Below are 15,347 nucleotides of genomic sequence, written 5' to 3' on the forward strand. Positions count from 1 at the left end.
TCAATGGTAATTATTACAGTGTGATATGAGCTATTATGTCAGCACCAGGACCAGGGTGAGGTGAGTGAGGCCTTCATCTCAGGAACAAAATTTAATGGGGTACTAAAAAAACCTCAGTAATCAAGATAAATAAAATTTATTGTAACATTTTAAAAAAATAAAAATTAACACACAAAAAATAATGGATGAACAAAAGATAAAACTTTTAAATGAAGATGGGAACAATATTACAGATTTTGCCTTTTGCCTCAGGCTTCGCTCAGGCTCAGCATGGCACTGTATTATCAGGGGCTGCTGTGGGACAGAAAAGGCAGGCATGTGACCAGCCAGTGGTGGCTGGAATTAACTCACATTGGCTTGCACTTCTCTCTGCAACTTCACAGTCAGGGGTAGCATGTTGGTAACTTGAAATTGGTCATGATGGGAATATTTACACAATGGACACTGGCAGATGCTAAAAATTGGAGCTTTCCCCTCCGTTTTTGGAGAGCTGGTTGTTAAATATTTACCAGCACACCACTATTTATTTACCAGACTACACTACAGACTGCACCAGGGGTGGGGGTACAATAAAGATTTCCTGGAGAAGGAAATACCTTCTAAATTTTGCAGAATAAGAATCTAGAAGAAGGAGAGAAAGAACATCCCTTCAAAGAAGAAACTCAATGTGCAAAGAACCAGAGGCGTGGGCAAAAGTGTACAGCAGGTCTTTGACTAAACATTGTTTCGTTCAATGTCGTTTTGTCACAATGTTGATGAGATGCCATAGGAACTTAACTCTTGTTTATATCAATTAGCCTATGGTAACATTGATTTTGTTATATGTCATGTCACTTAAAGTCTCAGAGCCTATCGATGATGTTAAGTGAGGACTTGATTGTTTTTAGGAAACTACAAAGAGCTGAATGTAGCTGGAATGTGTGATATTGCAGAAGAAGGAAGTTTCAAGAAGGCAGAGAAGGTTACGGCACTAAGTGATGCCCTGAGACTGAGCAAGATCTGGGTCTCCGCTCTAGGACAAGACTGCAGATCTAGGGGAGAAGGACGTACCCTGCTTCTACAGCATCCAGGCTACCGGCTCAGGTATGAAATGGCAGTGGAGCACCATGGAGGCGCATGTCAGTCACCCCAAGTTCACAGATGAGGAAACAGCCTCAGAAGGGAAAAGGGAGTCCCCAAGGTCCCCCAGTGGAGCTGTGACATGAGTCCAGGGGTGTCAGTTTGACCACACCCTGCAGCTAGCCTCAGGTGTTGGGCAGGTTTGGGGTTCATATAAAATTATAACCATTCCCAGGTATCTAGAACCTGGTTGAAAAACTGAAGAAAATATGGAAAAAGTACCTATCGATGAGTAAATTGCCCATCCCTGGGAGAAAGGAGTGGTACCCGCCCATCTTTGATGACCTAATAGAGCGGTTATCACCATCTCCCTTTTACTTGTGCCTGTGGTATGGTCCTGCATAAGTGACAGCAGTTAGACAAGGTTTGGTTGCTAAAGAAGACTCATTCCAAATGACAATGCTTACACATCTAATAGCTCTTTGCAATACAGCAAGCTCACTAAGGTGAGACTATCCTTCTCAGCCAAAAGCTGCCTCAAAGCGAGGGGTCTGGAGAGGGCAGGCATGAGCTCCAATTGTCCTCCCTTTGAGGGGCTACACAGGGTGCATGTGCTCTCTCACATCAGGGACCACCAACTTGGGCACAGAACACCTCAAAATCAGGGCAATCAAAATGGAGTCTCACCTGGGGTTTCTTATCCCCGCCTGTTCGCATAGGCATAATCCTGCCAGGAAGCCAGCTCCCATGGCGGAGATTTCCAGGGGGGGTCTCACCAAGACCAAGTGCAAATCATTCATCTCACTGTTATCAATAAACAATGCTGACAAGTGGTTCTAACCATGCTTGAAATGCCTCAGGGCCATGGGTACAAAGCAACACTATTCATCAGTCTGCTCATCAGTGTGACAAGTGGTCAGTGTCTTGCCACCCCAGGTCCTTAAGCAAAAACAAGATAAGCATATTTAACAAGCAACAATTCAGATAAGCTGAAAAGAAGGACCATACTTAACAGGGCTTCGCTCAGGGGGACTTAACTTTACTGCCCCCGCGGAGACACATGAGAAAATCTTAGGAATTCTTGATGGTCATCAGCTTAGTTGTGGTCTGGTTGCCAAAAAAGCTAATATGCATTCAGGTTGTATTAACAGGAGCATAGAATATGTATGGGGAGAGGTGATAGTCCTGCTCAACTCTGAGCTAGTCAGATGCCATCCGAACCCTTGAGCTTTGCTGTGGTCACTTGGCAGCAGTTGGGTACTGAAAAGCGGCAATGCCTTTGGAAGAGAGAATGCTGAAAGATATGAAACAGGTGCCAGGTGGTTAGAGGACATGAGAATGCTGAGCCTGGAGAAAGGATGTCTTAGAGGGGGTGGGGTTGTTACTTACAGAGCGATTTCAGCCACAGATTCAGGTTTTAGCTGATTTTGGAGTTGCTGTTCTCCACAGCCATTGTAAAGAGGCTTTGGCACAGTGATATTTGGAGACGTAGCTGAAGATCTCTTTGCAGAACTGGTTTCTTGGATGGGAGGCAGGGTGTGTGGGTGTGACTCCTCTGTCCTCACTTTGTGACAAGGAGAAGCATCTAAGGGCATTTGCATCGGCCAACTTTTCCTGGAACTCCCTGCAAGCAGGAATGTATCACCACGTGGTCTGGGCATGGGGGAATGAGGCAGCCAAGATCTTGGAGTGTGGATTTCAGCTAGTGGAGGGGGAATGATGGCTGCCTACAGCTGTCTCTCCACCTAGGAGTTTGCTAAGAACATCATGGAACCAAGCACTGGACTAGATAACTCTTTGAAATTCCCTTGGGGGGGTCCCCTCACCAGCTGGTTCTGACTGACCACTCCTTGGGCTATTAAGGGACCTCCCCTTGATGCCACCACAATACATGTGATGTTACATTGTAATGAGCACTTAGGACCACAGTTCTAGCCCCAGTTCTGTCACCTTGCTGCTGGGTGAACTTGGGCAAGACTGTCTTCCCTTTTGGAATTTGATTCTTCATCTTTAAATTAGAGGTGAATAATATATCCTGTCTCATGGGGAAAGCTGAGATGCTGAAAATAAAGTTATTTTGTGCTATGTGATGGGAGAGGATTACTACTATCCTTGTTGTCATTGTTATCCCCTGATCTGTCTGGTACAGACCAAAGTTCCTCTTCCTCTGCTCCATCTGCTAGGTTACTTTTAGCTGACCATGAGAGAAAACCCAACTAAAATTGAGGGACACTATTGTTTTGAGAAAGGTCCATCTAGACATGCCTGATTTAGCATCTCAATAACGTCTTGAAGGACCTGGTTTCTTTCTGCCTTTCTTCTCTGCCTCCTTCAGTCTGTTGGCCATGGACCTAGGGCTTGTCACCTCATTGTGGCAAGATGGCTGCAGCCTCTTCAAGTGACACATCCTCACCCAACAACGTCCAAAGAGAAATGGGGTATGTTCCTGGTTTGTGTCCACTTATAAAGGTGAGTAAAACTTTCTCAGAAGGTCCTTGGATATATAATTCCTCTCACATCTCAGTGGGTGAACTTATTCCAAGCAGGATTCAATCCTTGAGGCTTGAGGGGGACACAGTCTCCACTAAAGGAGGAGGCTGCTTAGAAAATAGTGGGTGGAGATAGAATTCGTTAGCAAGGATGAAACTATAGTGTCTGCCCCTATTGTGGGGATATCCTAGGATGATGGTCGACCAGCCCTCAGCTCTGCCTCTTCTCCCTCCTTTCTTCCCTCCATCCTTTGCTCATCATTCCCTTTCTTTCTCATTCATCCATCACTTACTGGAGAACCTACTGTGTGCTACTACTGAGTGGGCCCCAGGACAGAGCCATGCCTTTAAGGAGCTCCAGTGAGTAAGTACATGAGACAAATGCATAACCTGATGTGAAATGCTATGCTAAGAACAAAGCAGGATGGGGGCTGACTGTGGTACAGCTGTGAGAATCTGAGGGGGGGTCCAGAAAAGAAGGACATTCCAGAAAGAGGTGGTCACAGGCGTGAAGGCCTGAAACTCTCCTAGGTCATCAGCTGCTTTGTCTCCACTCCCAGCTGCAGGAGTGGCTCAGAACTCAACATCAATGGTTTCTTTGGTCTAGCCAATGATTCCAGACACATCATCAGAGAGAGTTCAGTGATCTTAACTTGCCACACCTCTCACATCTGGAAAATGGGCTTAATTCTTTTAAGGTTGGCTGAAGGAATTGACGGATGAGGAGCTAGGTTTGACTCTCTATAGTCAGACATCAATGTGGGAGGCCCCAGCTTCTCACCACAGGCTCTGCGCTGACCGTATGTGACCTTGAGGAAATCACATATCCTGTCTCTGAGCCTCAGCATTCCAACCGGTAAAATGAGGAAACTGGGCCAGATGGCTCTAGAGGCTCTTTCAGGCCCGAATTTCTTTCGGTACCCCCAAACTTGGGTCAGTATCAGCCCCCACAAAGTAGACTTTGTATATCTCACAGCCCTTGGCCACCTGGCCCCGCCTTGAGGAAATAAAGTCAGACTGGAGAGTGGAGAGAAATTCTCAGGGAGATGATGTGGGATGCCCAGACAACGGGATCGTGTGCCCAGAGGATGGGACCCCTGGATAGTGGCCCAGGAGCTTCCCTGGCCCGTCCCTCATTCCTCTTGGTGGAATGATTGTCTCTGGGCTCTTAGCAGTTGCCAGGCCAGAGTGATGTGGCTCTACAGGCAGAGCCCAAGCTCTAGGAGACAGGCAAGCCATGATAACAGCCAGCTATTCGAGCTCCAGCCACCTCCCCTGGAGAGCGGGGCCAGGCTGGCATTGCCTGGAAGGGGCACAGGTAAGGGGCACTACTGGAAGCTGCCTCTTTCTCTACACGGGATGTCAGTTCAAGTCCCTTTACTGAAAGGCTTTATCCTAGGTGCAGGGAACACAGCAGTGCGCGGGGTGGAGCGTGGTTAGGATATCTGCAGTATGTAAAATTGGGCCTGCCCCATGGCACGTGCCTAACAAATATGTGTTCCTGGGTGAGGGTCATGATATAGGAGGGGAAGAAGGTGGCAGGGGGAGCCAACCTGGTCTAATCTGGCAAACTTTACTCTCATTCATGTATTCATCCCTTCGTTCACTCATTCCGTCACTCAGCACTTATGGAGTACTTCCTATGTGCCAGCCACTGTGCTTCATGCTAGTGCCAGAGAGTCAACATGGCAACTACTCACAACAGGGACCACAGCTTATATTTGCCTGTGATCAATGCCCAGTTCAGGGTCTGATGCGTGGCAGCGTTTCCCAATTCCCCAAGTAACCAGGGAATGATGACTCTATTATTAGCATGTATTGTGTGCACACCTCCTATACTCCATCCCATGCAGGGCCCAACTATGAAAGAAAGACCCATCCTGGTGTGCCCAGTAGTGCAGGGAGGGCACTGGGGGAAGATTGGGGACTAATCTAAGACTTAACCTAAGGCTGCGAAGGCTAAGATTGGGATCTGAGTTCTCGTCCTGGTTCTGTAGTACCAGTTAAACGAGTATGACTTGAGGCAGGACTTCCTGACCTGCATTATCTGTCTGTCTCCTTATTGGCCTCCTCCAGCCGACCATAGCACTTTGAAAGCAGGAAGCACAGCCTGACACACAGAGTGTTCTCAGAAAAAGGTGGTGGATAAATCGATGGGGATTGATACCTGGGTTGTGTGCAACCCTCTGTTCTGCAGGCTGAGACTTCACTAGCAATTCATTCATAAACATTTATTGAATACCTACTATGTGTCCACCGTTGAGGCTCTTGAGATGAACAGTTTCTCTCAAGGCAGATGTGCCTCAGAAAACAATGGGTCCGTGGCTGATCTACTTGGGCAGGAAGTAAACTATGTGGCCCCTGAGTCCCCTCCAAGCCAGGAACTTGTATCCAGAACTGTTCACTCCCAGCGACTGACGCTGTGCCAGGAAACTCCTTGGCAGGAAGACTGAGCATGAAGAGGCAGCAGAGGCAGGAAACAAGGTCTCTTCCCAAGAATTCTTATCAGTGTTCATGTCTTCTCCTTCTAGCAGACTGTGAGCTCCTGGAAAGCAAGCTATAAGCCTTCTTTCCCTCTTAGCCTAGCAAAACACAGCTAGCCCTCAATAATCTACTGAGTTAGATTTATTGTTGAACAGCAGTCTCATCTTCCCAAGCTCAAAGAACCTGTGCAGATTATCATGTTCGATGTACCTATTTTACAGTCGGAGAGCAAGGCTCTGAAAGGGAACACCATTAATCTTTATGGGCTCTGAGGGGTTTCCCATGAGCCTCCTGGGCTGTCATTAGTGGGGCAGGCCTCCTTGGGGCTCACCACTGCACACTCACTTTTGGGAATGAGATTTGGAAAGGCCTTGGTGCTCAGCCACTAATCTTTGAGGAAATGCATCCTCTTGCCTGGAAATGACTTTGTGGCCAGTGAGTGACTGGACATCACCCACACTTTGCATTGGGGAGAATTAGATTTCTTCTCCACTGGGCTTCTTTCACCCCTCCTTCAAATCTGCCTGAAATCTATTTCCACCCTCCTGGCCCTTTTGGTGACTCTTCCACTTGAGCTGTTTTCCTCCATAGCCACATGTGTATCCAACACACCCCTTAGGAGCCAAAGACCACCTCCTCCAAGGAGCCTTCCCTGGTTTCTCTGGATTCCTTGGTCTGCTTGACTATTCAATTTCTTTGTATCCCTCTGATAGCATCTATCACATTCTCCTTGTGTTATCCTTATGCGATTGCAAGAGGTTCTCTGTGACATGGCCATGTCCGATGTCTCCCATTCAGGCTCTCTTCCCTGCCCCAAGTTGCTGTGCATGTCTTCTGTCCATGTTACAAATATACGAGTGCTCAGAAAGCAGGACCATGTGCAAATTTCTTTGTCTTCCCTCCCATAGCGGCAGACCCCCTTCCCCCAGCTTTGTAGTGGGGTTTGCATACTATGGGAGTTAAAAGAAATTCATCTAAATTATTAATGGTTTGAGTCTCTATTGTTGTCCTCCCAGGCTCCATGCTGGGTGTGGGGACACAGAGATGGATCTGACAATGACAACACCACGTGATGTGTGCTGCCATATGGGTGTGGGGCAGAACTTTGAGCTGCACCTAGAACGACAGAGAGGCTGTGACCAGGCAGAAAACAGGGTTGGGGGAGAGGGAGAACTGGGAGGAAACAGCACAGACAAGGCCTTGAAGTATCCTAGCTTGTCCAGAGCCGGAGTCCAAGCATCAGGGAGAGTGGAGCCCTGGGGCAGGACGTGAAGCTGGGTAGGCTGGCAAGGATCTGCTCAGAAGCCCTTAAAAGCTAAGATTTGGATCTTCATGCTCAGCTGCAGAAGACAGGAATGACGGCCGGAGCTCACATCTCACCTCCACCACTTGCTAGTTAGTGTTCTCAGGGAAGTTACTTAACCTTTCAGGGTCTCTGGGCTTTCCCATCGATAAATGGAGATAACAGGCCTCCCATAAATGGTGACACTTAGCACAGTGCTGTACCTGGATAGCGTGAGGTTGAGGTTGGTGAGCATGCTAAATACTAGGGGACCTCCAAAAAAACACTGTGTGCAAAGGAGTTTTATATCTAAGGGGGTGCCATAAAACCCCTAACTAAACAACATATGTAATATTTTAATGTAATACTCTAAAAATGTCAAAATTAAAGCAAAACCAAAAATCCACGATGAACAAAAAATGTAAATAAGGACAGGATCGGCCTAGCACAAAGCATGCAGCTCAAAAAAATGTCAGCTATGATTGGACTGGGAATTCTCAACTTTCCAGAGCAGTGGGCTTCGGAAAACCTGAGGAAAACCCGAGGAAAACCCATGGCCCCTCTCACCCAGAAGAGTGCTCAAACATGCACAATTTGTAACGTTTTAAGGTTCCTGCACTCCCTGGGGCTTGTCCACATGGAGTTAAGAACTCTGGTTCAAGGTGGGGGTGCGGAAGCGGGGGTGGTTCCTCGTACTATCCAGCAGCCTGTGGGTTCCCCAGCACCACGCTGGGCCTCCCTCCTGGCAGCTCTGGGTGCTCTGCCCCCTGCAGGAAGCAGAGCACAGCTATGCGGCTTTTTTTTTTTTTTCTTACTTGGCTCCCCCCCCTTCAGCTTGGGACCTTTCCTAAAGTTTGCTGAAACCAGACACCTTGCTCCACTGAGCCCGCGTGCAGCCACTGTTTAAAAGGCCGCCTTCAGGGCCCCCTCCCCGCCCCTAGCGGAGACTTCAAAAGGCCCGGCGGGCGCCGCGGCCCCAGCACCTATGAGCCGCCCCCCGCACCCGGAGCCCGTGCCGGAGTCAGAGGACGCAGAGCCGCCGAAGTTCGAGCGCAGGCGGACCGGGCCCGCGGCGCAGCCCCGCGCGCCCATGCCCCTCCCGGTGCCGCTGCGCTCTGAGCGCCCGCGCCCAGTTTAGGGAAGGGGACCCAGCACCCCCGCGCCCGCGCCCGGGGCTGCGGGACCCATGAATACAAATGCCGTTAGGAGCCCGAGGAAGGACCGACCGTCCAGCCTCGCACCTAGGGACCCAGTAAGTGCCCCGGGGCTCCTGGAGCACTGGGGGTACCGGTGTGTGTGCATAAAGGTGCGCGCGTATGGGGTGGGGGTACACATGCGGGGAGTGAGTACGGTTTGTGCCCGCGTACTAGCGAAGAACTGTGTGTAAGGGGGGTGTGCGTGTGTGCACTTGGGGGTGTGTACATGGGGTGTGTGCGCACGTGAAGGTGTGTATGAGAGGTGTGTATGGGGGTGTGTACGTTGGGGGGAATCTGGCTAGGCTAGACTAGTGTGCATTTGTGAGCGGGTAAGCGCGAGTGTGCATGTGTCTTCATGTGTGCAGTCCAGAACGCAACTGAATCCTGACCCCCCAGTGTGTTTGCATGAGCCCAGGAGGAGTGAGGGGCTGTGCTTGCATGTGAATGAGTGGGAGCGTGTGTCTGAGTTTGGGGTATGTGTGGATGTGTGTGTGTGTGTGTGTGTGTGTGTGTGTGTGTGTACCAGTGAACAGGTCCTGGAGGTGGAGGCTGAGGAGGAGGGGGCTTCTAGTGCCAGGGCTCTGACTGGGGTTGTGGGTGTGCTAATTTGCTGGGTGTTTGCGGCGGGATCCAAGTGTGCAGTTCTGTGTTCCAGTGTGGGACCTCAGGGAGTCCCTTTGGTCGACCCTCGCGGGGGTGAGGATGGTGGTTAAGCTTCCATTTCTTATCAAACGGAGAGGGAAGAGGAGGGTGAAAAACATTTAACAAGCCCACCCACTACGTGCCCAGGCGTCTGTTATGCGGGGCTCTCTGAATCTGGGAGGAAAATAGGTGTGTGTGTGTGTGTGTGTGTGTGTGTGTGTGTGTGTGTGTGTGTGTGTGGTGTGTGTTTTAAGACACTAGTTGTGTTGTCATAGGAGTCTGGACACTGAGTCCTGGTCCCAGATCTGGCCCTGGAACTCCGGGTTCCTTTCAGCTGTAGTATCTATCCCTTTTCTTTATCTCTGCCTCCCAACTCGGGGACCTTGCAAGCCAGAAGTCCCGAATCTCTGAACTGTGATCACCTCGCCCTGCAGCAGTGGCCAACTCGTTCCTCTCCGTATATCTCAGTTTCCCCATCTTTACAGGGATGGGGGATGATGTCTCAGTGGGGCCGTCCTGGGCCGGCCGAAGGTGCGTCCCCGGCTGCAGCCAGCAGGGGGCAGCAGGGGGCAGCAGGGGGCAGCAGAGGGCGGCCCAGCGCGGGGAGGAGAGAAGGTGGAGAGCCACCGCGGGCCGAGTCTTTAAATCGCCTTCATTTCCCCCAAATCCTTCCTTTTCCTCTCCTCCCCCAGGCCGGCGGGGAGGCAGCTTCCACCGCCCTCCGCGCGCCCTCGCCCGGCCTTGCTCCGTCTCCGGGGACCGCCAGCAGCCCGCCTCCAAAAGTTTGATCATCTCTCTTTTTTTCCTGCTTCTTTTCAGTGGAAGCAGAAAAAGAGGGCGGCAGGGGCGAGCGCAGCGCCGGCACTCCTGGGACCATGGGCCTGGCACGGGCGCCCGCAGGGCCCGGGCTGCACTGCCTGGCTGCTCGGGCGCCCCTGGGCGCGGGGCTGCGCTGGGGGTGCGGGGACCGCGCGCTCTGAGCCGGCCTGGCGTGGTGGGGCGGGGGGCTGGCGTCCCCATGGGGCGCGCCCACACTTGCCCCCCGGGCTCGGGAGCATGAAGTAGGGGCCCGCCATGGGAGTGGGATCAGCGCAGGGGGCCCGAGGCACAACGGCGGCAGCGGCGCGCGGGGGGTGAGTATGAGCAAGGGGATGCCCCCTCCCCAGCTTCCTGCTGCTACAGCCTCCGGGAGGGCTGGGGTTACCCGCTGCGCGGTACGCTTCCAGAGGAACGTCAGCTTCCTGCCCTGTCCTGTGCCCCTGCGAGGCCGGTCGCCAAGGGTTAACGCAGACTGTGCCCCTGACCCGGCCAGGGTTGGCGAACACTGCTCGCCCTGCCTCGCCTGGCCAAGCGGTCCGATGGCGCTGAGGCGGGAGCCGAGCCGGGAAGGGTCCGTGCAGAGCCAGCCTGGGGTCAGGATCGGGGGAGGGTGGTGGCTCCTGGAGCAGCTGGCAGCGGGGCGGAGGGGGGCTTTTTGGACACTTGGGGGAGGAGGGGGTCTCCATTTCTGGCAGTCTCCGTATGTTCTGGTGTCGGTGTCCACAGGTCCCGAACCTGTGGGTGTCCGTTTCTGGCTGTTCTTATGAAACTGTCCCTAAGTTTCTAGGTCTTGCAGGTCTTGGCTTCTGCTCCTGTCTCAGTGTCTTGAACGTCCTTGGTTTCTGGAAATCGTCGCGTGTGTGTCAGTCTGTTTGGGTTTCTGTGTCTCAGTGTTGCCCTGCTTCTCTGGCGTGGGGGGGGGGGTAGGGTCTCAGTTCCTTTCTCTTTCCCGCGCGTGTGAGAGCAAAAGTGAGAGCCAGCATGCCATAGCAGAAAGGGTCCTGGGAGATCACTCATTGTGCATACAGATGCAGAGACCCAGGGCCCAGAGAGGGGCAGGGAATTCTAAGGAGGGGCTAAGGCAGAGCTGGGACCCAGAGGCTCTGAGTCCCAGCCTGTGGGGTAGCAGTAGTAAGAGAGTGAGAGCTTGCAAGATCAAGTCACTGTGTGTGGATGTGTGTAGGAGGCAGCGAGGATGAGAGCAGCCCCCGGGGGCCCTATGGTCTGTGGCTCATGCTCACTGCCCAGGGAAGCAAAGAACTTGCTGGCTTTTCATTCTGCCCCTAAGACCAGAGGACACTCCCAAGAGGCTGGTCTAGGCTGTAGCTCCGCTCCACCCACCATGTCCTGCCTCTCAGAGTTGGAATGGGGGATGATACCCCCTCCTTTCTTCTTATGTCTTGGAAAAAGCTGGCTGGCTGAGATCCCCCACCCCCCACCACAACACACACACACACACACACACACACACAGCACCAGTAAGCACATTGCTGACTCATTTTCTCCAAAAGACCCTGTGCCAGGGCAGATGCCAGCGGTTGGGTAGAAAAGTGGTGCCAGGCGAGCACCCCAGAGTGGGGCCCAAGCTTTGGACAAGTGGGCAGTCACGCTGTTTTGAGGCTCAGCCTCTCCCTTCTCCTGTCTCACTGCCTCCCGCACCACAGCAGGGCCCCAGGTCCTGTGCCCTCTGAGCCCTGCATGTCTTTTAGCTTTGCTCTTTCACACCTCTCCACAGACCACTAAAGTGTCGTATCAGTTGGTGGTGGGGCACTCACACCAGTGGGAGGCAGGTTGCAGGGCAGAGAGAGCCCTGCCATGTGAATCCTGATTCTGCCCTGTGAGCTTGGACAAGCCACTTGCCTCTCTGCTTCTCGTTTTTCTCACCCATAATATGGTCATCTTCATTCCCAGCTAGCAGGGTTTTGTTAGGGTTAATGGGATGGTGCTTGTAAAGGGCTTAGAACAGTGCCTGGCTTGTAGTAAGTGCTCAATAAACAGCAGCTGTTATTTGTATTATTATTCACTTCATCTTGAATGGATGTGTGAGTCAGCTGGAAAATTCTGGGCTGCACCCTGCCCAGACAGATGACCTGTTTGTGTACCCATGAAAGAGGTGTAAGGTGTGAAGAAAGGAGTCTGGGTGTGACCGTCTGGCCACATGGGGCCTGGCTAGTCTATGGAGGCAGGTGGGAGAAGTCCATTCCCCTTTGCTGTTCTGTGTAGTTGGGGCGACTTCCTTCCCAGCTTACCCCATGGGAGCACAGCCAAGCCTGGAGTCCTCTGGGTCCTTTTCCCTGCGTTTCAGCACCCTGGGTCTCAGCTCTGAGCTCTCAGTATGCAAGCTAGTACGGGTCTCCGAGATCCTGTGCGTTCCCAGGTCACGAGGATGAAGGAAAAACCATGCAAACCAACTACGGGTTCTGGCAGCCTAGTGGTCCAGGAGTAGCCACATTTGGCGTACTGGCAGAAAGCCTTTCTCAGGGGACTGGGCTCCCTTCCTGGAGGGCTGTGTGGCCAGGCTATGTTTCCAAGGTCAGACTCCTAATGCATGGCTCTGGTTTCGGCTGCCTCCTGCCCTCTCTGGTCCCTGTGCTCTGGTCTTCCCGACATGCTGGAGCCCTGGGTTCGCTGAGCCAAGGCCCACGAGTCAGCGGTAAAAACAGAAGTCTGGAAGAACAAAGCCGTGAGCCAGAGCAGGCACTAAACATTATTAGCAGTAGCCTAAACAGGATTGGAACGGGAGCAAAAGGATCGGCAGGGCCTCCTTCTGGGAGCCAACTTTCCAGGCCTGGAGCTCACTTAGATGGCTTGTTGGCTCCCCAGGCTGCATCTCCGTTCCTGTTGGTGAAGGCTGGGACTCCTGGTCTCGGGCAAGTAGGAAGTCCCTGTAAGTCTCCAGTTTCTTCTCCAGGGGAGGCAAGTCAAATGAAAAGGACTGCCCGTTAAGCGGTGGAGTCAGGTGATGTGGGCCACTGACGTGCTGTGTCGCTTCCTCTCTCTAGGCCTCAGGTGCCCATCTCTACAATGAAGGGACACCTGGCCTCTAGCTGAACTCAAAAGGCTTTCTCCAACTTTATACCCCCATCCTATAATTTGAAAGCGTATGGGTTAAATACACACAGAATCCAGGTCTTAGGCAGTCAGTGGCATTTTTTGAGGTGAATGAATAGGGGACAAATACTTTTGTAACAGGCCTTCAGGGCTGACATTCTTAAGTTAGAAACCATGGTGTTGGGAAACTTGATTGAAGAGAAGATTTCTGATCCCATCCCCACTCTAAGTCTTCTTTCTCCTGAACTTTGGGATTAAAAATATTTCCCCCTAATTTACCCTCTTGTTCTCTACAAAGTAGTCACCTTGGCATAACCACAAGCAAGCAAAATGGACCGAGAATGACATGTGTGGTTCTTGTACCTTCTTCACTCCACCCTGGCCTGTCTTAGCATCTTGGGAAGCATTCTCCTAAGGGTAGATGTGACATAACACAGTGAGACCCAAGGAGTGAGGGCTGGTGCCTGGAAAGGACTGGGAAGAAAAATGGAACAGAAACTAGTGAGGTTGTGGGGACACTGGAAAGTAAGGAGCAACAAGTTCCTTCCCTGGTCCTCTAAGTTCAGGATTGCTGAATGACAGAAAGTGCAGCCCATTTCTTTACTGCAGGACTTCTCAGAGCCTTTGGTGTGCACTTGTGCTTTAGGAACTGCTACGACTGGGGTGCAGGAGATAGTCCTTCCCCAATAGACCTGGCCATAGTTTCCTGTAGTGTCCACCTGGTGAATGTGGGAAATAGGACTGGAGAATTAGGACCTCAGAGCCTACCCAAGGCGACTTGGAGGTAGTAGTTACCCTCCTTAAGCCTCAGTTTTTGTCAAATCAAACAAAGCTGCCTGTTATTTCTTTTCAGGGCTGATGAGGCTGCCATTTGCTTCAAGTGGGCAGGTCATGCCGGAAGGTCAGCCTGTGCTTTTATTTCCAGGTAACCCCAGGACAGCTAGGCACTCTGACCTTTAGTCATTGCTGCTGCTGAGCTGGAGGTGAGGCCCGTGGAGGCAGGGAGGACTGGCGCCGTGCAAAAGGCATTTTCGCAGCAGTGGCAGCAGGTTTGGAGAGGACGAAGAGGGACCAAGGATTATTCAGGAGCAACTCTGGGAAAAGTCAGAGGCAGGGTGGGCCTGCTAGAGTTAAGGCTTTGGGAAGACACTTTTAAAAGTCCTATAATACCAGGTAATACTCATCCCTTCTACAAAATACATTGAACACACACTGCATGCCTGCCAGGCTCTGGGAATATAAGAGCAAACAAGACAGATGCAGTCCCTTCGGGGACTTGGACTAGAAAGGGAAACGAGGAAATAGACAGTGATCACATATTAGGTACCTGCTGCAGTGAGCTCTGCAATGGGCTGTGGGAGGTGACACCCAAGCTGGAACGGACCAGGCTAAAGAGTGGTGTCTAGATAACAGGAGCAGCATGTGCAAAGGCCCAGAGGCTCGAGAAAGCTTTCGAGGGGTCACCATCAGCATCTGAGTGCTGTTTTAGCTAGTTTGCCCACGTTACAAATAACTGAAGACCCCACACAATATTGGCTTAAACAGTGAGGGGAGTTATTACCTCCCATATCAAGAGGTCTAAAAGAAATGCAGTAATAGGGTCTGCTAATTCAGCACCTCAAACCCATTATTTTTTCATTCTGCCATCCTCAGCCATGCTCGTGGGGGCTTGTTGCCTCATGTGCACAAAATGGCTGTGCATCCTCACTCAATAACATAAAAAGACTGAAAGAAAACCTTCTCTCTGTCTCTTTGAAACACTTTCTCAGGGGCTCTGACAGACCTCCCTCACATCGCATTGACCATATTTGGGTTACATATTCCTGCCCAAGCCAGGCAGGGCAAATGAAATTCCCAGGATTGGCTTAGACTTATCCATATTCATCCAATATCCTCTGAAGTTCATGTCTCCTTGAACAAGCAGAAAGGGAGAATGGCTATGGGTAGGTAACCCCTAGTGTCTTTCACAGTGTCCGGGTCAGGATGACTATTGATGCTGATTGCAATTACACTGGAGCACCTGCTCCTCAGTCAGTGGGTGTGAGCTTGTTTCCCATTTTCCAAGTCACCCAGGGAGCTGGGAAGAACCTGGGGCTCCGGACATCAAGCCCAGCAGACGGGTTTCCTGGATTACGTGATTCCCCAAAAGTACACCATCCTAGCTTTCCTCTTGGCAGTGCATCCTGGGCCTTTGTGTCCCAGCCTTAGCCCTCCCCACCTGCCCATCACAGCTCTCTCTGCCTGCATCCTGGCCAGCCATCTCTGGCCACGTGCCGCCCTCCCCTTTGCCTGCTCGAGGATCAGATGCCCCAGATGGCTTCAGGT

General features: G+C 51.7%; 1 protein-coding gene across 6 annotated transcripts in view; it reads left to right on the forward strand.

The window, feature by feature from the left end:
• Nucleotides 1-8,329: 8,329 nt before the first annotated feature.
• Nucleotides 8,330-15,347, forward strand: part of COL27A1 (collagen type XXVII alpha 1 chain) — a 141,578-nt gene continuing 134,560 nt past the window's right edge. For 4 of the 6 annotated variants that reach the window (XM_019635910.1, XM_019635913.1, XM_019635912.1 and 1 more), the window contains exon 1: nucleotides 9,796-10,285. In XM_019635910.1, the coding sequence (XP_019491455.1) occupies nucleotides 10,227-10,285 (59 nt within the window). In that variant the 5' untranslated portion in view covers nucleotides 9,796-10,226. Of the gene's footprint in view, nucleotides 8,567-9,790; nucleotides 10,286-15,347 lie in introns of those variants that run through there. The other 2 variants (XM_019635911.1, XM_019635915.1) reach the window with 2 other exon arrangements.

This window comes from Hipposideros armiger, unplaced genomic scaffold, assembly GCF_001890085.2.
Source record: "Hipposideros armiger isolate ML-2016 unplaced genomic scaffold, ASM189008v1 scaffold_24, whole genome shotgun sequence".
In the NCBI taxonomy this organism is placed as follows: Eukaryota; Metazoa; Chordata; class Mammalia; order Chiroptera; family Hipposideridae; genus Hipposideros; species Hipposideros armiger.